Genomic DNA, 23,651 nt, shown 5'->3' on the forward strand with positions numbered 1-23,651 from the left:
TTTGCGTAGTGGAGAAGGTTGCTTGATGTTTGTCTGTTCTGTTATTTAAGCTGAAACCATTAGAAAACATCCACTGAAACGAATGCGCACGCCCTAGTTTTCAGAGGGCACCTTCAAATCCAAACTTTTGACCTGTTGACTTTGCTAGATGGTATCTGACTGCTCTGCTTGGGTGTTTAGTAGAGGGGCTGGCCTTGTTACCGTTGCTAACAGCTCTGGCGTTGTCCAGCAAACTTGTGCAGCCCAAGAGCTTCTTCCTTCAGGGATTTTTGAAGTATGAAATGGGAATCCTTGGGCATGGAGCAAAGTGTTAAAGTAAGAAGGGCAGGCTAATCAATTACTTGAATAATGTGTTGGAGCCGTAGGTAATTTTCTGGCAAGTGATGCCTTTTAAAAAGGTATGTTTTTTGCCTAACCAGGAGCTTGGGACTTGATATAGGAGTCATGCAGCACATTTGGCAAGATGAAGAAATCGGGCAAAGTCATCACTTTTTCTGGCCCAGCAGCAGCCTGGGAGCCAGGAGGTCCAGATTCAATTTCCAGTATTGAGTCTGACGAGTTAAATGACTCTCTGTAATCTATTTCTCTTCTCTGGCTCTCCTGCCATCATTTGTCCATGTTTGCTTCAGTACAGTGCAAAGCTTCTGCCTAACCCTGGTTACGGGGCTGTAGGAACTACAGAAATACAAATAACAGTTAATAACGTTTCACACTTTGAAACACAGAGAATCTGGACAATGCAGGCAACTGCATTTTAAAGTGTTTCAAATTTCAAGGGAGGTAATTTCTTAATTTAGCTAAGCCAACTTGCCCTATCCCAAGAGAAAATCTCCACGCTTGCACCCTGAATGTCCTTAGCATGCAGAATGAAATTATTTACCCGCTGAAGAAGTATGAATATCAAAAGGTTCATTAAACATTCCAACTAATTTTCTCTGGTCTGTAAAACTTGGTTGGGAAGAGGGGGTGGATGAAAGGGGTTAGGCTTCTACATGGTCGGCGCTTAGCTTTCAAAACTCTACATGGCATGGAACTAACTCACATATTACTGAGCCCCTTGGAGGTTGAGCGATTCTCATGCAGGCTCATCAGTAGCTGGAAAAATGTTTTGTGACATTTTGTACACTTGCTATGTCTGTTCAACTTGTGTGTGAGAATTTCCTCCTTGTCACGTTTCACTACTTTGTTTCTGGTTCCAATTTGGTTTTGAAGTAGGTTTCTCAGCATTTCTGATGAAGTCTTTGAGTGAGAGTCATTAGTTTTTGTTTGCTGGTTCACCTGCCTTTGCTCAGAATCTGTTTGTTAGCTGGTAGTGCCAGTCTCGCATTTAACTCATTAGATATTGCTAACGTGCCCATCACCTTGCTGGCCTGGCTACCGGAAATCGGCTTGTGTCACAGAGAAGATTGCTTGTCCTGTGCTGGTCACAGCAAGCAGCCCGTGGCAGTCAGAACCAGGCACACACATATTCTCCCAATTGCACAGTAGCAGTCATTGATGTTAGAGGCCTTCCGAACTACCACTTAATGTTTGTCAAGCTTAAACAGCCCTCAGTGCCACTTCTTAACCGCCACTATTCTGACTTGCCACTGCCAGACCCCCAGCTAGGTCACAGAGCGTTAAGTGTTTCTGTATGATGCTTCCGTTTCTGGCCAAATAAGAAGACCAAGCACCACCTTCCCAACATCACTAAACAACATAGCACTAACTCTTGGCTCTCTTGAATTCTCACTGGTGAAGGACACGTAGTCAAAACTGAACTAAAGCAAGACTAAAGGTCTTTCAGGCTTAGGGGTGTGTGTGTGTGTATATATATATATATATGTATGTATGCAAGCACACATACACATAGATAAAAATATATATGTGTATATTTGTGTGTATATGTATAAAATGTATGCATTTATATTTAAATACTGTATTTACCAGAAGAAGGGGAGGGAAATCAAAAGTGCTTTCAATGTCTTCTCAGATGGCAGCTTTATTCTAAAATGAAGCTACTTAGGGGTAAAAAATATATATATAATTGTATAACCTGAGAACAAAGCAAGGTGCTATTTCAGGTCAACTGAACTGTTTCTTCTACCCGAAATTAAAATCTTTTGATTCTTTATTTTAAAAAACAGCCCAGTCAAACAAGAAATTATTTAAGGCTATCCTGAAACAATGCCCATGTCCCTGCACTTGGGGAATTTGGCTGTCAAACTGGAAAATTTGTGATCTGCCCAGTTCTAACCAAAATAGGTCTAGTGGCAAACATATCAGTTCCCGTGTGTGACTGGCAGGCTATAGTGTTATTCTGCACATATTCAGCCTCTCTATCTCTTAAGAGCAGAGCTCTGCTAAATATATCCTTCTGCTTCAATGACTGTGGGAAATGTCTTCAGCTTTGCTCCTTATTCTGAATTCTTAAGCAACAAGTAGTTAAAAGGTTTCAGCTTGTGCTGTGGTTCTGTCAGGACATCGTTGCCTCATAGGATCACAATGCAAGAGGGAAAGAGATCATCCCCAGTGCCTGAAAAATTCCTTGTTACATCTTGAAATAGTTGAAGAATGAAGTCATGTATCCTAAGAAATACTTGGCAGATATAAACCACAAAATACCATTCATACAGAGTTCTCTACCTCCTGAAAAGCTCCTCTGTAGGGCTCGAACTAGACTTTGAAACTTACCTCTTTGATTTCGATCATGGTCCCGTGTGTCAGTTGTGTTCTGCTTTCCTCAGGCCTGGAAGGAAATGTTGAAATGTTTAGTACAGCTCTGCTCCTGGCAGTGGGACTGCTTCCCTCCCCCCCCCCCCCCCCCCCCGGGACACCACAGAACCAGCATCTGAGACTCCAAGTACTTAATTCAGACAAAATATGTTCTAATCCTTACAAATTGCAAAAATAAAAATGCAGAGTTGTGATGTGAGTGGAAGTGAAAGCCGTGGAGGTTATGGGGTCTTCAGACAGCCTAGCTTGGCACAAGCTTAGCACACTGAGTTCTGATGGAATAAGCTGCCTTTTTCATTTCAGCTGAGCATGTTCACTCTCAAACCTAGTGGTAGAAAGTGTCAGCGGAGGAAAACATTTTGCAGCCAGGGCTAGCGGGCACGAAAGAGCTGCAGCACTTCTGTCATGATGCTATGCATGCTCTTCTGGAATAGCACCTTGCTGTCATGTCCTAAGTGGCAATAAATCGCTACTGTGCATCAGCATCCTCTCGGCAAAACAGGCACTTCCTTTGCCTGGCTTGTCGCTTTGCTGGTTTTGCCAGCGGCGTAGCTGAGACCCCATCATCAGCCAGTGCCTTTGAGCACTGTCATATAAGCAGTGGATGAAGAGGCAGTGCATCTGTTAACCTGTGCATACACTACACCTGCCCTGAAGCAAATGCCTGCCAAGCGGGAGGCAGGATGTAATACCGAGCAACTGAGCACAGATTCTGGTTTAGCTGCTGGTCTTCTGTCCAGTCTGGCTCCCAGCGGAGCATCCTTGTCCGAGGACCTGTAGTGAAAGCTTTTGTCTACACTGAAACGTGGCCCTGGATGGGCACTTAACTCCTCTCTGAGTAGAACCTGAAGCACAGTTACCCCTTCAGGGTCCTTGCATCCTTCCCTAAAGTAGCTGGCTCTGCTTATCACCAGAGACTAGGTTCTGGTGTAGGTGAATCCTGGTCCAGCTATGCAATTCCTGTATACCTCTTGTCCTCACTCGTGGTCAAGAATAAAAGCCAAAAAGCATGGAACACAAGACAGCAGGTAGCAGATCTGTAATGGTCTGTTTTGGCTGCCTTGCCCCTAGCCTGTGCTAAAGCAGCCCCCTCACTCGCAGACCTCCTCTTGCTCTGAGCCACCTCCTCCCCCCCCTCCACCCCAAGCTTATTTCCCGGCCTCTGGAGGTTTTAATATTCAAGCCGTACCTTCCACATGAGCTGTGCTGAAGAGTTGACGTGTCGGAGTTTATTGATATCACATCGGGCTGCACAGGGCTGTCAGCTGCACATTCAGCCTTTAGCGACCCCCTAAGGTGCGGGCTCTGGCAGCTCTAAAGGAATCTGCACAAAAACGCCTGTTTTGTCCAAGGTGAGACAATGCAAACAGGCCCCTGCACCAGATGACAGGGCTGATAAAGGACCAAGCGGCGCAGGGATATCTTTCTTTCTTTTCACTCCTTCATTCAATCCTTCTTTCTGTCACTTTCATTCTCTCCTCCCTACACTTTTCTTTCTTCTCTTTCTTCTCCTGGCTCGGCTAGCAGAGAGCAGCAGAGACAAGCAGAGGGGTTCAATTGCAGGCGAATGTCACAGTCCAGCTTCTCAACGCGTTTTCAGTAGCAGCCGAAGTTGCTGTTGGCCAGCTTGATGAGGGGCACTCTCTGCTTGCAGGCCCTTTTCTCCTAGAGTTCTTTACAGTCGCATGCTTTGGTGTTTTCTCTGTGCACTGAAATTAATGTAAAGCTCGGAGCAGTGAGTGTGTGTTGGGAGAAAAGTAGGCAGGGGAGGGGCATAAACACAGGGAGGAAGAGAGCGAGGAGCCAGCGGGAGTGTGGTGGAGAGAGCAGGAAAGCAAGTGGGAGTAGCGGTGAGTAGGATGTACATGCATAAGGAGGCAGGAAAGGGAAGGAAGTGGAAGAGGGTTAAACACAATCAGATGGGTGTTCTCCAGCGACAACTGCCTTAATGACTTCTGCTGCATCCCTGTGTTTTCACAGATGCAGAGGGCAAAGTAAAGGAAGCAAAGTAGTTGCTCGTGCCCTCTCTCATACACCTCTTGGCTTTAGGCAGCCGGTTTGACATTCAGATAAATGAAGCAGGGCCTGCAAACAGCAGGAGGAGTGTGTTTCTCCTGTGTGGTTAAGTGGTCTCTGGTGCCTCATTCTCACAGGCTGGTTTTTCAGGATTGGGAAAGGTTTGAGGTTAAATTTGTTTATCTTTCCTGAAAGAGTCTTATATTGAAAGGTCTTTACCTTGATGTATCCAGCCAGGGAGGCCCAGGGCTGGAATAGCAGAGGAGCTACAGGATGAGGTTAAGGGCTGCTGGCAGAGCTATATTGAAATAGGGTGTTGCAAAATGGGATGGAGGAGCAATGAGAGAGTTGTGTGGGGACCCCAGGGTGAAAATAGCAAAGCAGCCATAGGCCAAGACTGACATATATTGGCAGAGTGCTTGGGGCCCAGAGCCAGCACAGAAGGGGTGGCAGTACTTCAAGGACATGAGCAGAGCTGTGCTGGGACAAAGCCAGGAGGAGCAGAGATTGTCACAGACAAAGAACTGTGAAACCTGGGTTTGTGCACCTCTGCTAGGATGCTGGACATCTCAGATGGCATATCTGTGCATAGGTGGAGTGCTGAGGAACATGTACTGTGGGGTTATGCTGAGTGGATTCTGGTCCAGATCTGGAGTATGCTGGTCCTGTTCAGCCATTCCTAATATCTCTGACTTGGTATGGTGCTCAGTAAGCTTTGGTAAAACTGCCAGCAGCCTTGGGAAAAAGTACTTAAATAGGTTAAGGACAGGGGATTGGGGCTGGAATAGAAGCACATGCATTTCTCAAGAGCAGAACTGAGGTGTAAAGGCAGAACTGCCCTGAGACTTTGTTCTGGATGGAGTCAGTTCTGTGCGTCTCAATCCTGTGGATTCAAGTATTATGTTCAAAAGGTATTTGCATGGCACAATGTCTTCTGTTCTGGTATTGTACCTCTAGGCACCCTCAGAAGGTGGCCATAACACATGCAGGGAGGGGTTAGGTGTTACTGTGTTGTGCTCAGAATGAGGAGTCAAACTGGTGTAACGGGCTCCTAGAAGTTCACCCCCCTATTATAGTGGCTCTGATGTTATGTACACTTGCTGCTGGGGAAAATGGGCATGGCTGGAGCCCAAAGAGCGTGATTATAGCGAGCAGGGCATCACCATGGCCACGTAGACCCTGCAGAGGCATAGCATCAACCTCAGTGCAGTCCAGGGGGCTGGAGCAACAGGCGAAGGTCAGAGACTCGGGCCGAGCGCGAGGGGAGAGGGGCTACGTGCTGACTGGGGGCCACGTTGTATTGCTGTCCTGGGCGAGCGCCAAACACCTCTGCCAGGAACACTGTTGAAACAAAGCACGCAGCAGAGGACCAAGCTGGATGCCTGTACCTGTCTTTACCCTTTGGTCGGGCACCCATCGTAATGGTACCTCTTGTCTACCCCTGCCACCATACTATATCAGCCCTCCTTGCCAGGGGAAAGGGCCTGGCTTTCTACGCGGCAGGCCAGGTCATCTCTCTTGGGGTTGCCTGCATCTTTGACATGTAAGTCAAGGGAGTTATCAAAGGATCAGATCTCCCATCCTTAATTCTAGCCAGCTTCCAGCATCCCACCTGATCCCACATGTCCAGTTCTCTTCTGCAGCTCAGACCTTCAAGTGGGAGGTATTTATGCTGCTCCATCAACTTTCGTATGCGCGTGAAAAATTATTTTTAAGGGAACTAAAGAGGCAAAACTGAAAAGGAAAGAGTGAAGGAGGAAAAGCTGTAGAGAAAGTGATCCCAGCTCTTCCTATTCCCAGCCTCCTCTTTCCCCCTGCATCCCAGCTGGTCTCCCTTTGCTTCCCAATTTTGGGAGCACTATTGATGCCTCTAACTGCATCATTTCAATGCAAGTAGAGGAGCCAGCAAGCCCCTGCAGCCCCTCTGGTGCAGCCTTCCGCTGGATCCTGTGCCTGCCACAAGCACGCAGCTATGAATATTGAAGTGAAAAAGGGGCCTTTTATGGACTTCACAGATGTGCTGGGGAGTTGGGGCAGGCCTCATTACCTCGGGGTTCTTTAAAAGGCCAAACAAAAGCCAGAAGAAAGAGTGTTAGGGGTGGAGGGGGCAGGGAGGCGAGAACTAGAAAAAAGTTGAAAGAAAAGAAAAGACGACTGGAGTTGATGGATATTCCATCTGTTTATGTTCAGGCCAGTGCTGGGAATTAACAAAGGCTGTTGGAGACATAGACTTTCTTTCTCCCTCCCTCCCTCCCTATCTTTCTCCAAATGTTCTGGATGATTTGGTTTTGTTCACTGCTTGCAAGGAATAGAATATGTTGTATTTTTTGTGACCATGTGTCTTTGCATGGGGGCACTGCAGCTGGTACCTATGCTGCCAGCCTCTGATTTGTGGTAGGATTCGCTGAGGCCCTGATGTCTATTCCTACTTTCACATGCAGAGTGGATGAAGTCTCCAGGGCCAGATCCCTCCATGGAGATAAATGAGTGCAGCTTCTTGGTCTTTACCAGAACTGCACTGGTGTATGCCAGCAAAGGAGTTTGCATGGATTATGAACAAGCAACTGGTTAGGGTGCAATCCCTGCTCCTCTGAGGGGCTGCAGAGGGTTGGAAAAGCCCTCATCTAGTTTAACTTCCAGCTTCAAGGCAACGTACGTTCCCAACCTGCACAGGGTTACTTGAAATAGCCGAGGTAGGTGCAGGCAGGAATGCAAAGGAGAGCCATTGGCTACATCTTCACTCAGTGCAAGTCCTCATTTTGGAAAAATACTCTTGGTGACACATGACTCTCCCTAGAAAATGGGGTCTCTCTAGCTTTAGGGATAAATTGGTGCAACTGCCAGTTTGTATCACAGCTTTTCTTTCTGAAATCCAGCTGTAGTTGGGCCTATGAACCCAGCTAGAACTGAGCCCAAGAAAGCTATGGTACTTGTCCAAGGATATGCAGAGAGTTTGTAATAGAACCTGGAGTTGAATTTTGGACTTTTGTACATCCAAAGCCAGCGCCTTAACCAGTGGACAGTTTGTCTTGTCTCGTTTAGAGACTTATGTTTTTATGGCAAAATGCCGGATGAGATGCTCCCATGCGAAAGTTTCCCGTGAGAAATGGTTGCATCGCTTGTCCCAAGCCAGAGCGGACTGTGTGGTTCTCACCGTGGTCATCCCGCTGGCTGGCTGAGTCCCTGTCACCCAAACATTGAGATGCATTTACCTTCTTAAATTCTGTATGTGCTCCCATTTCATCTGTTAAACCTCCAGCTTTCTGTTCTCCCTCCCTTCTACAACTTCACCTCAATGCATGATCTCTCGTTCAGAAGAAATCATGACATGGTGAGGGAATTATCCAGCTGTGAAACATCTCTCTTTTACTCCCTTCTTCTGTATTCCCCCTAGACACACTCGCTCACTGACTCTCTGCCTCTTTTCTTCAAAAGCATCAGCTTCATTGTTAGTATTATTTTCAAGTTGTAAAGTCCATAATGGACATTACCTCAATCTGTGGTTTGGTTACAGCTGGCCAGTTCAGTGCCTGTATAAAAAAAAAAAAAAAAAAGAAGAAGAAGAAAAATTACCCAAACCTTTAGCTCCTAAGGCCCCCACACTAATGCTTTGCTGAACACTGCAGTCCCCAGCTGAGCTGTAAATGACTTTTTCATTTTCCTAGGCCTGCTACCTGGTCTGCTTGGTATTCAAGGGCACCCCACCAACAGGCACTATCATTCTGCTTGGGCCGAATTACTTGATTAAAACGCATATCAACTATTATGTGATTCGTTTTTCTGCTGCTGCTCCACACCAGAGCCTCTAAACTATGTTAAACTGTAATACAGCTGCGCAGGCACGAGCAAATGCTGGAGAATGGGGAGTTTACAGGTTAGAAAGGGGAGGGAGGGGGGAAACCCAAGCTTTATTGTATGTGCTGTGTGGATTATTGGTTTTTGTGTCTGGGAACGTGCTTGGAGAGGGGAAGGAGAGCGAGAGGTGAATCTGAAACACCTCTGTCCCCTTTGCAGCCCCACCTGTTGTTGAATAGGTTTGGAGGTGAGTGGGGGGGCTATTCTGCAGAGATCTGATTGTGTTAGGCGCTCTCTAGCTCGCACGTATGTGCGCACACACACATATATCTTTCTCTTTGTGAGCTCAAGACTTCATCAGTTTTCAAGAAGAGAGAGAAAAAGCTGTTCTAGCTTTCACCCTGGAAAGGAAAAGTCAAGGAAATATAATTCTATGCCTGAGAGACTGCCACTGTGTCTCCCCTTCACTTGGACTTTCCATAGTCTTGTTTGTGTTTTGATGGGTTTTGTTTGCTTTCTGCCAGAGGGAAAGGCAGATGTGAAGAATTCGGGGAGAGTTTCGGCTCTTGCTCCTAGAGCCATTGACTACAGGACCAGGATCGTGACATACTCTCTGAATAAAAGGCTGCATCTTGCTGATTCTTGTTCATCCCATCCAGGGATGCTCATATCCTTTTTGGGGAGTAGAAATTGCAAACTGCAGTCCCAAACCTTTTGCTCCAACAGATACCCTGTATCTGAAATCCAAAGCGAGTCTGTTCTGACACCTTCTCATCAAACTTTGTTCTACCCAGAGACTCTGCCGTTGACGCACTGGGCAGAATTGCACCTTCTGTCTGTCCTGTTGCAACATGAGCTCCGAGGTAAATAATTATTTAGTTATGGGCAGCATAAACAGTCCTGTCTCTGGCTTACAGACTTATTTTCCTGTATAAATGCTAGCAGTAGACAGCTAGTCTTCTGGCACTGTTGTGTCTCCTTAGCCAAGATGGATTTCCGTTTGTTTAGTCCTGGGAGCTTGAGGTTTGTGACTTCTTTTGTTCTAAGTAGCATGGAAAATCTGCTTATTGCCACAATATTTTGGGTGCCAACAACAGGCTAGCTGCATGGACAAATGGAAAAAAGAGCAAGGAAATAACCAGCACTACAGATCCAGCCTGTGGTCTGTTTAAAGCCCCTCCAAGCAAACTTCAGTAAGAGGGCTCAAAAATAGAGCAGGAATGAGGAGAATAATAGTGTGGCTGTACTGGATATATTGGATATACCTAGATAGATTTCCTATTTTATTATTTCAGGTCCTTGTGACAAAGTACTCGCAATCAGGAGATATTTCCATCTATTGAGACTGATACCAGGGCTCCAGTTATTAAGGCAAAGGCAGGCAGCAAAAGCATCAAGTGGCAGGTGAAGCCTGTCCTTTCCAAGGTCATGAGAAATTCTGTTTGTCCTCTGGCATAAAATAACATGGCCTGAATTTCAGGGATAAATGCGACTTGGAAAATGTGCGTGCGTATGCTCATGCAGGGGTAGCTGTTGGGGCCACTGAGGGTGGCAGCTTTGGGGGCTGGAGAGCTCTGAAGAAGGGGGGATCCGGGAGTGCAGAGATGTGGGGCTGTAGCATGTGGTGGTGCTCAGCTCTTGCTGATGCTTTCAAAATGAGCCCTTCCTACCCCTCTTGTGCTATTAAATCCGAGCTCCCCGGTGGCTGAATCAGCTTCCTAGCCAGTCACCTCCAGAACTGGTTTCATGGAGTCGGTTTGGCATGTTGCTGTTGCTCCAGCAGTGTCTGGGGGAGTTTGCTGAAGCCAGTTGCAGCACAAAAGGTGCAGTACAGCTAAGCCATCCAGAAAACCATTCCCTTCCCCCTCTTTCTCTGTCTCCTCCAACACACATTTAATTTTTAGGATGGTGCAGCTGGAAGCGAGAAAGAAAGAGAGGAAATGAGTTACAGGAGAGAGAGTGACAAAGAGAGATGAGAAATACTGAAGGAGAGAATGTGCAGCTCCCCTTTACCCTCTAACAAAATCCGATCCCCACTTTAATGAATGCGTTTTCATGTCTGATCCTGTCTGCCAATCCTTCCAGACGGCACCAAGGTGCTTCAAGACAAGGCAGCAGGTCCTTGTAGAGCATCAAGGGCTCAGTCTGAGCCTGGAGGGTCTTGTTGTGGCCGATTCCACCTAATCCTGTTGATTAATTTAACTCCAGGGCTAAGAGGCTCCCAGGAGCAGCGAATGGAGATGGAGAGGAGAAAGGCAGAGGGAGAGGAAGGGAGGTGGAAGAGAGAAGGGGCTGGGGAGAGGGAGGACAAATCCAGTCCGTAATTACTAAGGGTTTTTCTCCTTCCCTTCCTCAAGCTCTACTCCACTTCTCTCCCTTTCAAGCCCCTCCAGAGGACTCTGCCCAGCTTGGGCTAATTGCGCCCCCAACCTGAACCAGCAGCATTATTCAGGAATGCCTGTTTGTGGGCCGTAATCTACACATTTCCTCAGGCTAGAGCAGGTCTCAGGACAAGATCAGGCTTATCCTTGTCACCTTTCCTATGCCATCCCACGCACACACCTGCACACGTGCTCTGACCACACTCCTTTCCACTGGGGGGGGAAGAATCCTTTTGGCTTGTTCTGTTTTCCCCAGCTCGTCCTCTCGAGATGCGGGGCTCAACATGGGTCCATGCAAACCTTCAGCAAGTCCCTTCAGTTTTCTCTCCCCTCTCTTAGCAGCCACATTTCTCTTATGAGAGGACAAGTCAGTCAGACTGAGATTTTTGTCTCCCTTCACCTCCCAGTTCCATTCTTTTTCGTCAGTCTTTAGCCAGCATGATATCCTAGAGGTGCCGAGTACCCGACAGCTAGCTGTTTCCCATCTTTCATCACAGCTAGTGACTGGTAAGCCATACAAGAAGCTGGTGCTAGATATTTCTTCACCGTTATATTTACAGGCTGTTCACTGCTGTCTGTAAGTGTAAAACACTACCAGCACATGCTAACTGTCACTGCTAGGGCGATAGCCCTGTTGTGCTGGAGGCTGTGTAAACTGTGGGTTTCTCCACCTGCTCGTGTTCATGGCAGTGCCGTATACCCATTTTTTGCCCCCTTTCTTTAGGTGGAAGTGACTCGACATAAGGCAGGGGGGACTCGAACTGTACGGTTCTGAGTTATCTACTCGAAAACCTCTATTTCTCTTACTAAGCTTGTACAGCCCTGCGTGAGGGATGCAAGTATGCTAATGTACAGGAGTGAATATGCCAGGATAGCCTGTGTCTCTAGGAAAGGCAACTGAACTGCAAAGACACAAAGCACCTTTTTATTGGGAAGGCTCCATGCTCAATGGAAATTGTGTGGCTGTACAGATACAAGACCTGTCTGTAGGTCGCACCCAGATCAGATGTCTCGTAGGCCCCCGTAGCCAGGCTGGGTGTTTGATGAGACTCCTAGCAGGATCCCAGTGCTGCAAAACCAGCTTTTCTTGCCTCATTCTGCTCTTTCTCAGTAGACTGTGTCCACAGGGGCATGTGGCAAAAAAGCGTCGTGTATGAAAAGCCCTGGACTTGCCTAGCAAGGGAATTTTCTGAAGTTATTCCTGCAGCTTTGTAAAACTTTTCATTGTACAGAAACTTTGTGAGAGTATAGCAGTGGTTTGTCTGGCAGGTTTCAACTGCTTAGGAATGGAGAAGACCTGTTAGATCGAGTCCATCTTTAGGCAGAGACTGTCCCCTGATAATAGAGGACACATTAGATAATAGGCTCATACTGCCATCAGTCTCAGCCAAAAGCCCGTCTGTATTATTTAATAAATCTGTGTCTGACAGCAGCAGCTGCATCGTGCTCAGACCAGCTGGTTCCAGACATACCCTGGGATTTTTCTTGCTCTCGCGGTTTCATCTTTGTAGTCCTGTTGTTCGAGCCTCGTACTTGGCACGAAGAGTTGTGGTTTCTTTTCCCAGCTTTGCTCCTGACTCACAGGGTGACTGTAGGCGGGTTGCTTCTGCCACCCATGCCACTCTTCTCCCGGTTGTAAAATGGAAATAATGCCAGTCTGGAGCTGTTTGGAAATGGGCAGATAAAATGTTACGTAACTCTGTGTTGCAAGGCTCAGCGCTCTCCCCTCTTAGCCCTGTGGCCAGGGTGATGGCCAGCACAGTGGCTGGTGTTGCTGTGAATAGGACAGATTGTTACTCGTGACAATTCGCTGTCCTCTCCCAAAATCCTATGGCCAAGCCGGGGATTCCTAATGAGCAGCATAAAGCTATTGAAGGAAGTTTGGCTGTTTTTCTTCCAGGCCTACACAGCAACAACAACAAAAGAGCAGAGTGAGGTGTGGGAGACGAAACCTGTTGCAGATTCTCTTCTGGGCTCTTTCTTCCTCACCTGGGGAGGTGCTGGGTCGCAGCCTTGCTGTATGCTGTACAGGTGGTTACACCAAGCGAGCAGATGAGTTGCGGGAGATGTTATAGCATTACCATCAAGTGGGCAGGAGAGCTAGGTTTTAAAAAGTCATTTTGACGTTGCTGTCACCGTAATGCTTGCCAGCCAGACTGGGGCTTTGTCGCACTAGGCATGAAACGTGCGGCAAATGACAATTCCTGTGCTGAGCTCAGAGGCTGAGAGAAGACTGAAAGTTGCTACTTAAGCGTGTGTATTAACTATACAGAAATATGTTCTGCTGCAGAGATAAATCACGTTTTAATTTAGTGTATTTTCCTTCCCCCTCCTCACACTGGACCTCTCTCATTCTAGACCTACTCACCTCTGTCCTCATTTTTTTTTYCATATCAGATATTTCCAAAAAAGATACTAATTAAACCAACAATAGCCGGTGACTTAAGCAATTAACTTAATGAAATGAACTGTATGCTATAGGCTTCCAGATGTGCTTTTGCCCAGTATGGTATTCCAGAGTCCAGATGTGCTTCTACCTGGTCCAAATCATCTGGGACCCAGATGTGCAGGGCTGTTATTCTAGAGTACAGATGTTCTTTTTACACCAGACCTTTCACTGAAAATGCAAGTAACCAGAAAGCTAGTTTAGYACCAAATTTCTCCTATGGACGGGATATTAAAACTGTCTTAACGTGGGACAGATGCTGGTCCATTGAAGTCAACAGTGAGAAATAAATGGCTCTTTATCTGAGAAGATTAGTGTGTGAAGACCCTGTGCCTCGGTAAGCCATAGCTGGAGCTGGAAGCAAAGGAAACCCTCCTAAGGCGATTTCTCTGGCCCCTAAAGAAGCCATCGGTTCCAGTGCGGCGGAGTTTGACTCCGCCACGACTGTAGTTAGCAGCTCGGTTGTGACACTGCATCTTCCCTGGGAAGATCCAAGACATAAAAGCATTTTGTATTGCACCAAGCTGAATGCGGTGGCATTTTGTGACCTGCTCGGTATAAACAAGTGAGCTCCAATGGGAGATTTGCCTCATGCTCCTCAGGCTGCTGCTGCTCTTCAGCAGCTGTTGGATAAGTCACAGCTGCCATTTTCAGCTCTGAAGGAAAAAAAGGCAGATTTTGGTTGCAAGTTGAGACTATCGCATAGGAGCTGAACAAAAAGAGAGAACTGTGAAGCAATATTACTAACTTTAGAGAATTTATTTTAAAGATGAGCATATATAAGTCCTGCTTCTAACCGTAAGTGAGTAAAGGTTTATCTGAAAGAAACAAAATTCTGAGCGCTATGTTTAAGCAGATTCTGGCCCCCAGTCTGATGTGTGTGCAGTTATTCTGAAAGGTAGTAATCAAGCTTTGTGTTAAATAATGAGTATGCATTTAATGAGTCTCCTATCTTCATGACAGAGAAGGAAAAAGAGGTAGAGGCCTGATCACTCACATAGCTGAAAGGCTGCATATATCATGTTCTTCCTTCTCTGCTTCCATGAACCCGTGGTTTGTTGTTTGATAGTAGCTCCTGCACCCTGCAAACAAACTGTCAGCAAGCCCRGCTTAATACTGCTCAAACAAAAGCTATAAAAGCTTATAAAAGCGTCATCCTTTCTCCATGCTGTCAGAGCTGTTGGCTTTGGAGCAGGAAGGAAGCAAAGGGCCCATGGAAGGGACAGTTGTGGTCCAGGGTGTTCAAGGCAGGGAGGAGGGAAAGGCCAAGGTCCAGGGCAAGTGAAGGCAGAGGAAGTAGGTGCCCAATTAGGCCTTGGCAAAAGACATCCATGGCATCTTAATGCTGTTGGAGTCTGGCCTTCTGCAAAACTCCTGTTGAAATTTGGGAAGTAAGAGTTGGGGAGAAGAGGAATTGTATCCCGCGGGCAGCCCAACCCAGAGGTGAAGCTGAGCAGGAAATGTTTTCCCTAGCTGTAAAAATTACTAATTTTTTTCTTTTCTTCCCAAGGTGGTTAAAAATTGATAACTCAAACACTGATACTTCAAAAACACAGGAGGAAATTAGCATGCACAAGTCAAAGCATCTTGTCTTAAAATTTTTATGTGCTCATTTAAATTTGTACATCTTTTCAATGTCTAATTTTCAATTGTCTGACACTTAGAAGCACAAAGTCGTTTCAAACCAAAAATGGAAATTTCTTGAAATAGGATAAGTCAGCAGTTGTGAGATTTTTTTTTCACTAAAACATGTTGAACAGTGGACCTTGTTGAACCATCCCTTTCCTGCAAACAGTTTTGATGTTGTTAGATTGTCCTTTCACAACATGAAAAAGCAAAAGAAATCTGGTAGACGTGCTGTAGTTGGAGTACTTGTTCTGATGGATACTGTCAGTGTAGAACTGAGATTACTTCACTGGGTTACTCAACTCCTTCAAGAGCCTTTCTCCCTATGGCTTTTAAACCAAGCAAGCCTCACTTCCCATTTCTTTCCCACCCCAGGTAACAGGCTGGACGAAGGCTCTGACGTCGAGTCTGAACCAGACCTGCCTTTGAAGCGCAAGCAGCGCCGCAGTCGAACCACCTTCACCGCTGAGCAGCTAGAGGAGTTGGAGAAGGCCTTTGAGAGAACCCACTACCCGGACATCTACACACGGGAGGAGCTAGCTCAGAGAACCAAGCTCACCGAGGCCCGTGTTCAGGTAAGGACGAGAGCGAATGAGTGGCGAGTCAGCCTGATGGCACAGCTTCCGAGTGTGTTTCCTGTGGGGAAGGAGGTGGTACTGCTGGGGACGAGGATGTTGAAAGGTGATAATGTGCATGTACCTCTTCTCTGGAACTGCATTGCCAAGGATCTGATACGTACGGCCAGTTATGCCAGTCCAGTTCTGTAGATTCCTTATGTTCCCATGGATTTGTAGATGTGCCGTGTTGATTTGGCCCATTACAGAGGTACCAGCTGGAAGATTTCCCTCTGGGTCGGGATCAGGAGCCAAACTGTCGCTAGCTRGGCAAGATATTTAGCTCTGTGTTCCGTTTGAGGAAATTCCTCCCTTTGCCTAGGAGGAAGCAGTGTGTGTGCATGTTTGTATTTGGTGCTTTAGGAGAAATCGTACCATTTACCAGCTTTGCCCAGGGGAGCAGATCATATTTTGCAAAGTTTGCAAGTTGCTTGTGTGAATTTTCATAAAACTTTTTTTTCCCCCCAATCTCCAGAGAGTACAGAAAGGGCGGGAGGAGGGAAGAAGAGGGGAGGAGCAGGAAGGGAGGGTTTGGAGCAGGGGGACTCTGACATCTACACGATTAATAGCCCTTGTGGGAACTCCACACAGAGACCCTTATGTCTTCCAGATAAAGGCTGGGTCAGCAGTGTGTGCAAACACGCAGAGGGATAAGGAGTGTGAACAGATCGGGGGGTATAATAGAGTCCCTTGGGGAAAGGGGAAGAAAGGGGGAGGGATTGGGGATTGTGCTGGGTTAAAGAAGTGAAATGGAGACCCCAGCAGTCTGTCCTCCGTGTGGCCAGTGCTCTTAGGTTTCAGGCTGAGTACAGGGGTCTCTGTGCATGCAGCCTAGAGTTGAATTGCGGGTACTGAGAGAGGAGGGAAAGAGTACTCGGCCTTGGGACGAGGAAACTGTCAATTAACTAGCCCCTGAGAAGCAAAACAGGCTTTTTCTTGTTCTGCAGCGCGCAGGAGAGCGAGCTTGATGTGCTTGCTCAGAAACCAAAAGCGCAAAAGGTTGGGCTGCTTCCCAGGCTGTCTGGGAATGGACATTTCCCACGTGCACCTGGGATGTGCACTGCTTAAGGATGTTTCCCACTAGCCCTCTTTCCCAAAGAGGTGTTAAGCCAGTCGTAGCAGTGCAGCAGATACCTTTTCTTCTCCCTCCAGCGCTCTCTTGCATATTCAGTTTCTAATTGCTCTTGCTTACATAGATGGGCATAAGAAAGATGCTAATGGGGAAAATAGAGATGCTGCTGTTGAAAGAAGACTAAAAAAGGCATTTTAAGGGAGAACTGAGTTTAAGTAGCACCTCTTTATGGTGTAAGAGAAACCTGCACTGCAGGAGCAGTGATAAGGGCATGTTGGGGAGGAAGGGAAAGCCCTGAAGTACCAGGGAGTGCAAAACCAGAGGCAGGGTCTCTCTTTTCCAAGGCAATCTGGCCTCACCATGTCAAGGCTGGGAGAAGGGAGGGAGGTGAAAGCAGAGAAAGGAAAAGCTAAATAAATAAATAAAGAGACCCTTTCCCTCATCTCAAGCTGTGATCTCCGAATCCCTCTATTTGCTCCCAGGCAGCTTGCGTGGAGGTTCCTGCCAGGGCTCTAGTAGCAGCTGTTCTCCGAGGCACATTCCTGATGGCTTTCTCATTCCGACATCCTGGCAGACTCAGCTTCTTCCCACCACTTTTAAGCCTGCCGCCCCTTGTAAAATTTTCTGGATATCAGAGCAGATCTTTTCCTGGCTCTCGGGACCTACAAACATTAGTCAATCAAGCTCTTGTGAAGGGAAAAAAAGCCACACACATACATGCACACACACGTGCACGCACACACCCAGGCAGGGAATCTCCTACCACCTTATAGTCTTATTCCTGTCTCAAAAGTCTGTAAGGCCAAAAGAGACATTTTGGATTAAAGATAGCTCTAGGAACAGTAGGGCCAGCTGAGACTGGGGTTTCTGGGTGCTAAGGGCCATGCAAACATCTACTTGGAGACAAGCTTTGTCCCAAACAGCTTGTTATGTTAACAGATAAAAGGGGGGTGGGTAGGGGGAGAAAAAGGTGTGAAAAATAGTTTGTGACCCATAGTCGTAAAAAAAGACCCAAGACTAACCTTCGCTGCTGTTCAGTGCTTGCTCACTGCTTCCTCCATCTTCTGGATCTCAGTGTCTCCTGTCTTCTGTGTAACTAGGGCTGGACAATTCCCAGATCAAATGCAAAGTCTCTGAATCGGAGCCCTGACGTTGCTCACAGGCTTTATTACTGTATCGTATGTAAACCCCATCCCTGCACTAGAATCCTGTTGAATTGGTCACTGTACCAGCACCGAACAAAAGACCAGGCCATCAGTTTGCTTCTTTCTCCCCCTCATCTCTATTTGCTTTACCGTAGGAAAGGTGAGCTAACCCAACTCTCATCCATTCTGTCTGGAGCCTAAGTATCCACCTACCATAATCTCCTCAACGTTAAAAGCTGAGCTCTGTTAAACTTTATTGGCAGGCCTTGGAGTCCAGCCGGTCACGCAGCTGTCCAGATAAGTGGAAGTTTGACACATTGACAGCTAATAAAATTCACAAGCTGAACAACAAGAGGGGGCAGAGGGGGGGACCCAGTTTCAAGCTCCGGTTTCTCATCTGCTAGGAAGATCACTGGAGGGTGAGCAATATTTTTGCAAGGTCACTGCAGCATCTGCGTGGCTGAGATGCAGGATCCAGCATTCGGACTTCGACACACCCAAAGGTACACATCATTCAAACGCAGTGTAGTGAGGGACAGGACTGCTGTGGATTTCCACCGGATCAGAACCACAGTACCAGATCCGTGCCCAGGGAAGCCACCAGTGGGAAATTCCCACCGACTTGTTTTTGTGCGAGGCAATGTCTTGACTCCTATATCCATGCTAATTGCCCCTTACAGAACACATTCTTGCCCAGCAGCAAGCTCCCATTTCCACCTTTCCAGAAAACAAGCTGCTGAATGCTGAGTGTCCACAGATTTGTTTTCCAGGCCGGTTCATTGCAGTAGTACATCAGACTCCCTGCTTCAGCAGCGTAATACTGTTTGGTGAGTGGCCTCGATATGTACAGGCCAGGGTGGCTCTGACGCTCATCAGAGTAGGAAGCACTAAGCTGACACCAGCTTGGAAGCTGGAGGAATGATCTCAGGTCTAGTTTTATGACACCAAAATGGTGAACTTGCACCCTGTTTTTTAAACAGCCTCCCCAGTGCTGAGGTTAAAATTGGCATGCAATTCTGTGGCCAAATGTAATCGCAGGTACAAATTTGCGAGCTGTGGGAATTAGCTGTCTACCTTTCTGGTTCAAGGACAGTATCAGATCAGGATACTTAGGACCGTGGCTGTGTGTAAACTAATATAATCTGCAGGCAAATCATTTAATCTGCCTCCCAACCCTACATCCACAGCTAAGGAGCCCTGGTGTCATGCTTCAGATTATAACTAATTCAGACTTCAGGGATTTTGAAGTTGCAAAGAAAATAGCCACAAATCTTCGCTCATCTCCAGCACCTCCGTTGTGAGCGTCATAGCTATAGACATAGTATGATAGGAGAAGAAAGCTTGCTGCTTGTTGTCGTGCCAGGTTGATGACCCTCTTTTGCTTGGATCTATATCATATGTGCTACGTACCTATGTGCTAGGATCCCATGCTGCAAAGAACTGAGACACAGGGAGGAGAAGGCGACTAAAACCCTGCAAGAAACAGTATTCTTGTTCTGCAAGGATTTTCAAGATTTTAGGAAAAAAAATTCCATCTCTAGTTTGGGCACAGATTTTGAAACATTTTTACAAGGAATAATTAAATTAACAGCTGAGCAATTCACTTAAATTTAAGTGAAGTCCTGCTTTTGGTCTTCAGTGTATTTTGGGTTTTACCTCAGTTTTTGCGATTGTCTGAACTGATAATGTCAAACTTTTTGTCTATTTAAAAAAAAGAAAAAACCTAAATGGGATGCAGTGACAATTTGGGAGCTTTTCTCCCTGGCATTTCCAGAGAAGGGAAATTTTATCAGAACTGCCATTTTCTCGCAGACAGTTTCAGCTTTGTCAATGCAGCATTCTTCAGTAGGAAAACAGTTTTGTCAGAAATTCCTGCCTGGGTCTAGAAATGACTTCTCAAGACAACAGTGGTGTCAGTGTCAAAAGAGACCCTGGGCACCTCAGCCACGGGTCTAGTGAGCTGGACCTAATGCATCCCTTAAACAACAGCGTTTGTGGATTTATCTAGCCAAATGCGTTGTACTTTTAAGACTAGTTACAAAAGGATCTCAGTGCTGGTTTGAGTTGAACAATATCAACATATAAGATAAAAGAAAGCAGAGCATATGCCCAAATTGTCCTCAGATCAGCCTCACAGTCCCATGTCACTTAGAAATTTGTGCCCTGAAAATATCTTCCCCGTATAGACCCTGGTGCATAAGCGCCCACGCAAGCAGCCCRTCTCTGCTCGTCCTTGTGCTGTCGTGAGTCAGATTTGATGGGTTCCAAAGTATCATCGCAAAAAGCTTTCCCAGAAACCTACCAGAARGGTTCCCAAAAAAGAGATGGCAGCTTTTGCTCCTCAGCATCACCTGCGAGTGACTCAGATGGTCATACCACAGGCAGCTGGGTACAAGCACGCATACCGCAGGCGAGTGTGTTGAGCCAAATTCCTATGGTTCAGGCAGTGAGCACTCTCTGGAAATAAATAAGAAGCAAGAAGGGGTGGGTGTGTTGCGATGCTGATTTCTGTTATTAATCCTCAGGAAATTCCATGCACTGAGAAACTCTTATTTCAATAACAAAATTAAACTAGAGAGAAGGAGTCGCAACCCGATGCTTTATCGATCAGTTTTATGATTGATACCATTGTGATTTCTGCCTGGGAGAAAATGGCTGTTTCATTTAATAAAAAGACTCGGAGCRGTTCTGTCTCTGAAATCTCAGTGCGTGTTGGGGGTACTCATGTAATATATATTTTATGGCACAGTGTCAACCTGTAGTAAACAAACAGCTATATTCTAGATTGGGCTATAGGAGCTCAGAAATGCTAGACGGAGCGCCAGGAAAAAAAAAAATCCATTCAAATTTGTTTGGAAATTTTCACGAAGTAATTCGGTTTTCAAGGGGAAAAAGCTGAAACCCCCCAGTCTCCCATTTCCCAGTAGCACCCCGAAGTCTAGTTGCAGAGAAATAAATGAATTTCCCAGYGACTTCTGAAACAGCTCTGTGGTGTGCTAGTGGGGAGCCCGGTGCTCTGTCAGCGGGTGTCATTCTGGCCAAAGATTTATAGCAGTTTTTGAGGTGGTGCTTTTYGAAAATGGGGGTTGTATGGCGGGGTGGTTTGGGGATGAGCAGGTCTCCCCCAGCTCCGAGTGTTAATTGGAGTCATGCTAAGCTGCTCGAGTCTAATGTTGTTTGCCTGGTGTTTTGATTCCCAAACTCTTTGAGACGTTTCCAAACTGGCTCTTCTAAGGCAATCCCTCTCGCTTAAAGGTCAGCGGAGAATGTTTTCTTTCTTCCTGTGGGTCCGACTAGTTTACGTTTCTTGTGAAGAGGCCTGGGATGAGGTTATGGCACAACAGCTGCCCTGTGTTTTTGGCAGGAGCCAGGGCACTGAGAGGCCGCGCACAGGAGCGGGCAGTCGGGGCTCTCATTGGCGCGGGCCGGCTTGGCACGCTCGTCTGCCACGGCATCAGGCCAGCGGCGCTCTCACACGCTGGAGTGGCCGGATAGACGACCCGGGGTAAGAACAGCCCCTGGCACCGCGGCAGCCGRTCCGTGAGAACCTCGGTGGCGCTGCCTGTGCGTGTGCCCGGGCACGGCGAGAGACCCGCAGCGCGATGCCAAGCGACACCCAGCTCCCGGGAGAGGTCAGGGCTGAGGGGAGCCTGCTCTTCCAGCYAGCTTTAAAGCAGCGGATCCTCTAGGCAAAGCCAGCAAGGCTTCTGCACTGCGTAGCTCAGGGCTGAATGCAGCTGCGGTGGYGAGGAGGGTCCAGATGCTTCCCCCCCTCCGTGTCTTACGGAGACCTCGCTGCACAAGGATGCTGCTAAGGAGAGAAAGGGGGAGGCTGGTTACAGCCTCGTCACATCGCTTTCCATTCGTTCAGTAACTCTGTGCTTGATGTCTCGCTGCCTTGCTGCTGTTCTTTCACCTCTCTCCAGGCTGAATTAGAAACAGAAATGAAATTGGGTTAAAGAAAAGTGAGCCACAGTGCACTTGCTCCAGCTAATATGCTCTAAATGAGCCCCGAATCCATCTATTAGTCACATCAAAACTGAATACAAAAAAAAAGCCTAGTAAACTTCCAGGTGTCCAAGCTTCAGTGGCAAGTCTTTTTCTACCTGACTCTTGCAWAAGCCAAAGATCATCTCTTGGAGTTGCAGCACATCCTATGCCCATATCCAAGGGTTTGCTTAGAAAAGGATCAAGACTTTTGATATTTTTAGTAGAAATACAGGAATCTAAACCCTTGGAAATAGAAATGTCCCACTGAAGGGGGACATAGTCCCAGCTATGTTAAGAGAGTTGGACCTATTCCATTAAGTATATTATAGTTTGCTAAGGATGAAAATGAAAAGCCTAATTCTGTAGCCCTTCTGGCAAAACATTGGCTGAAATCAACAGGAATAAATACAAGCTCCAGGCTTTGCTGCGTAATTTGACAAGACCGACTTGTTTTGGATCTGTGCGGCAGGGAATCTGTATGAAATAATTGGAGTAACCTATGTCAGAAAATGCTCTTTCAAACTTGCTAGCTACTGCAGATACCCTCGTGAGGCAGAGACAGAGGAATCCATTCAGGTTCGGTAAAACATGACATACATTGAATTTTAGATAAAATCGTGAGTTTTGTTGAAGATTCAGAGAAGTAAGTTCCTTCTTCTGCTTGTCTGTCCTATTCTCACTAAACTTTCTGCTGTTCTTGGTCTGCTTTGGACCGAGTAGCAGAATGGCCACCGAGTTGAAAGAGGGAGCCACTAAACAACATGCTAATGATTTGAGTTTCTTACAAAGAAAAGAGGACCCAGAGGCCAAAGCAATGAACTAGGTCCCAGTTTCTTGGATGAAATGGTAGCGTATAACGCTGCACCCTCAGCTGGGCTAAATGGAAGTCAGTGAAGTCGCACTGATTTATAGCAGCAGAGTGTCTGTGCCATTGTATTAAAAACAAATAGGGCCTCCTAGAGGTTTTACAAGAAGAACTTTTATCACAAAATTTGCAGTCCAGCAAGGGTGGACCAAGCTGACTCTCATACACTTTGCATGTGGACTGAATTCCTAATTCTAACATAGCCACCACCCAGTGTGCCAGGTAAAGTGAATAAATGTGCCATCGCTTCGAGCAGCTGGGATGCCTGAGGCTGTTCCTCAGTCTCCCCAGCGCAGGAAGGAGGCCTTCTGTTTACTGGGGTACCAATTAAATAGATTGGTTGACAATGAAAAATCTTTATAAGAATTAAGAGCAGGGTTTGCCAGGATGTTTTAATCTTTCATCCATTTTCCGTAGCGTTTAAGCTATTTTTAAAGAGTCATAGCTTTTTCTTTTGCAAAGAAAATCTTGATAGTATAAATCAGTGTGGTGCTGGTTTGTTGTTAAAGCCGGATCTATGTCCAGCCAAACAATAGCGGTAGGAAATCTGCTCCCCAGCATCTCATACACCTCAGTGAGGTGTGAACATCAAAGCCTGTTCTGGGATGTTTAAATGCAGCTCTAACACCATTAAGACTGGGCCATCTAAGAAGCAGGTATTCAAGTGGAGAGAAGGCACTTTGTAAAGCACACTGCCTTGCAACTGCTTTATGACAGCWGTGAATTCATCGTGATGAAGCTCTTTCAGCTTTCACAAGTCCTATTCATCCTCAGATGTACAGTTTATAGAGAGATAAAGAGAAAAGTAAAACAGAGGGTTTTTTTCATTTTATTTATTTAACAGAATTTTCTCTGACAACTGAAATAATCACTGAGAAGCAAGTGCAGTACATCAAATGCAGAGCTGGAAAATATAGCAGTAACTGTATTTGCAAACAATCATTCAGTATTCAATAGCTGTTTCATGCGGTGCTAATTTTTCTTAC

General features: G+C 46.5%; 1 protein-coding gene across 1 annotated transcript in view; it reads left to right on the forward strand.

Annotated features, from left to right (window-relative positions):
* Positions 1-23,651, forward strand: part of PAX7 (paired box 7) — a 106,194-nt gene that overhangs the window by 35,666 nt on the left and 46,877 nt on the right. The window contains exon 4 of the mRNA XM_026082432.1: positions 15,355-15,554. Coding sequence (XP_025938217.1) covers positions 15,355-15,554 — 200 coding nt within the window. The remainder of the gene's footprint in view (positions 1-15,354; positions 15,555-23,651) is intronic.

The sequence above is a fragment of the Apteryx rowi genome, unplaced genomic scaffold, assembly GCF_003343035.1.
Source record: "Apteryx rowi isolate R43461 unplaced genomic scaffold, aptRow1 scaffold_577, whole genome shotgun sequence".
In the NCBI taxonomy this organism is placed as follows: domain Eukaryota; kingdom Metazoa; phylum Chordata; class Aves; order Apterygiformes; family Apterygidae; genus Apteryx; species Apteryx rowi.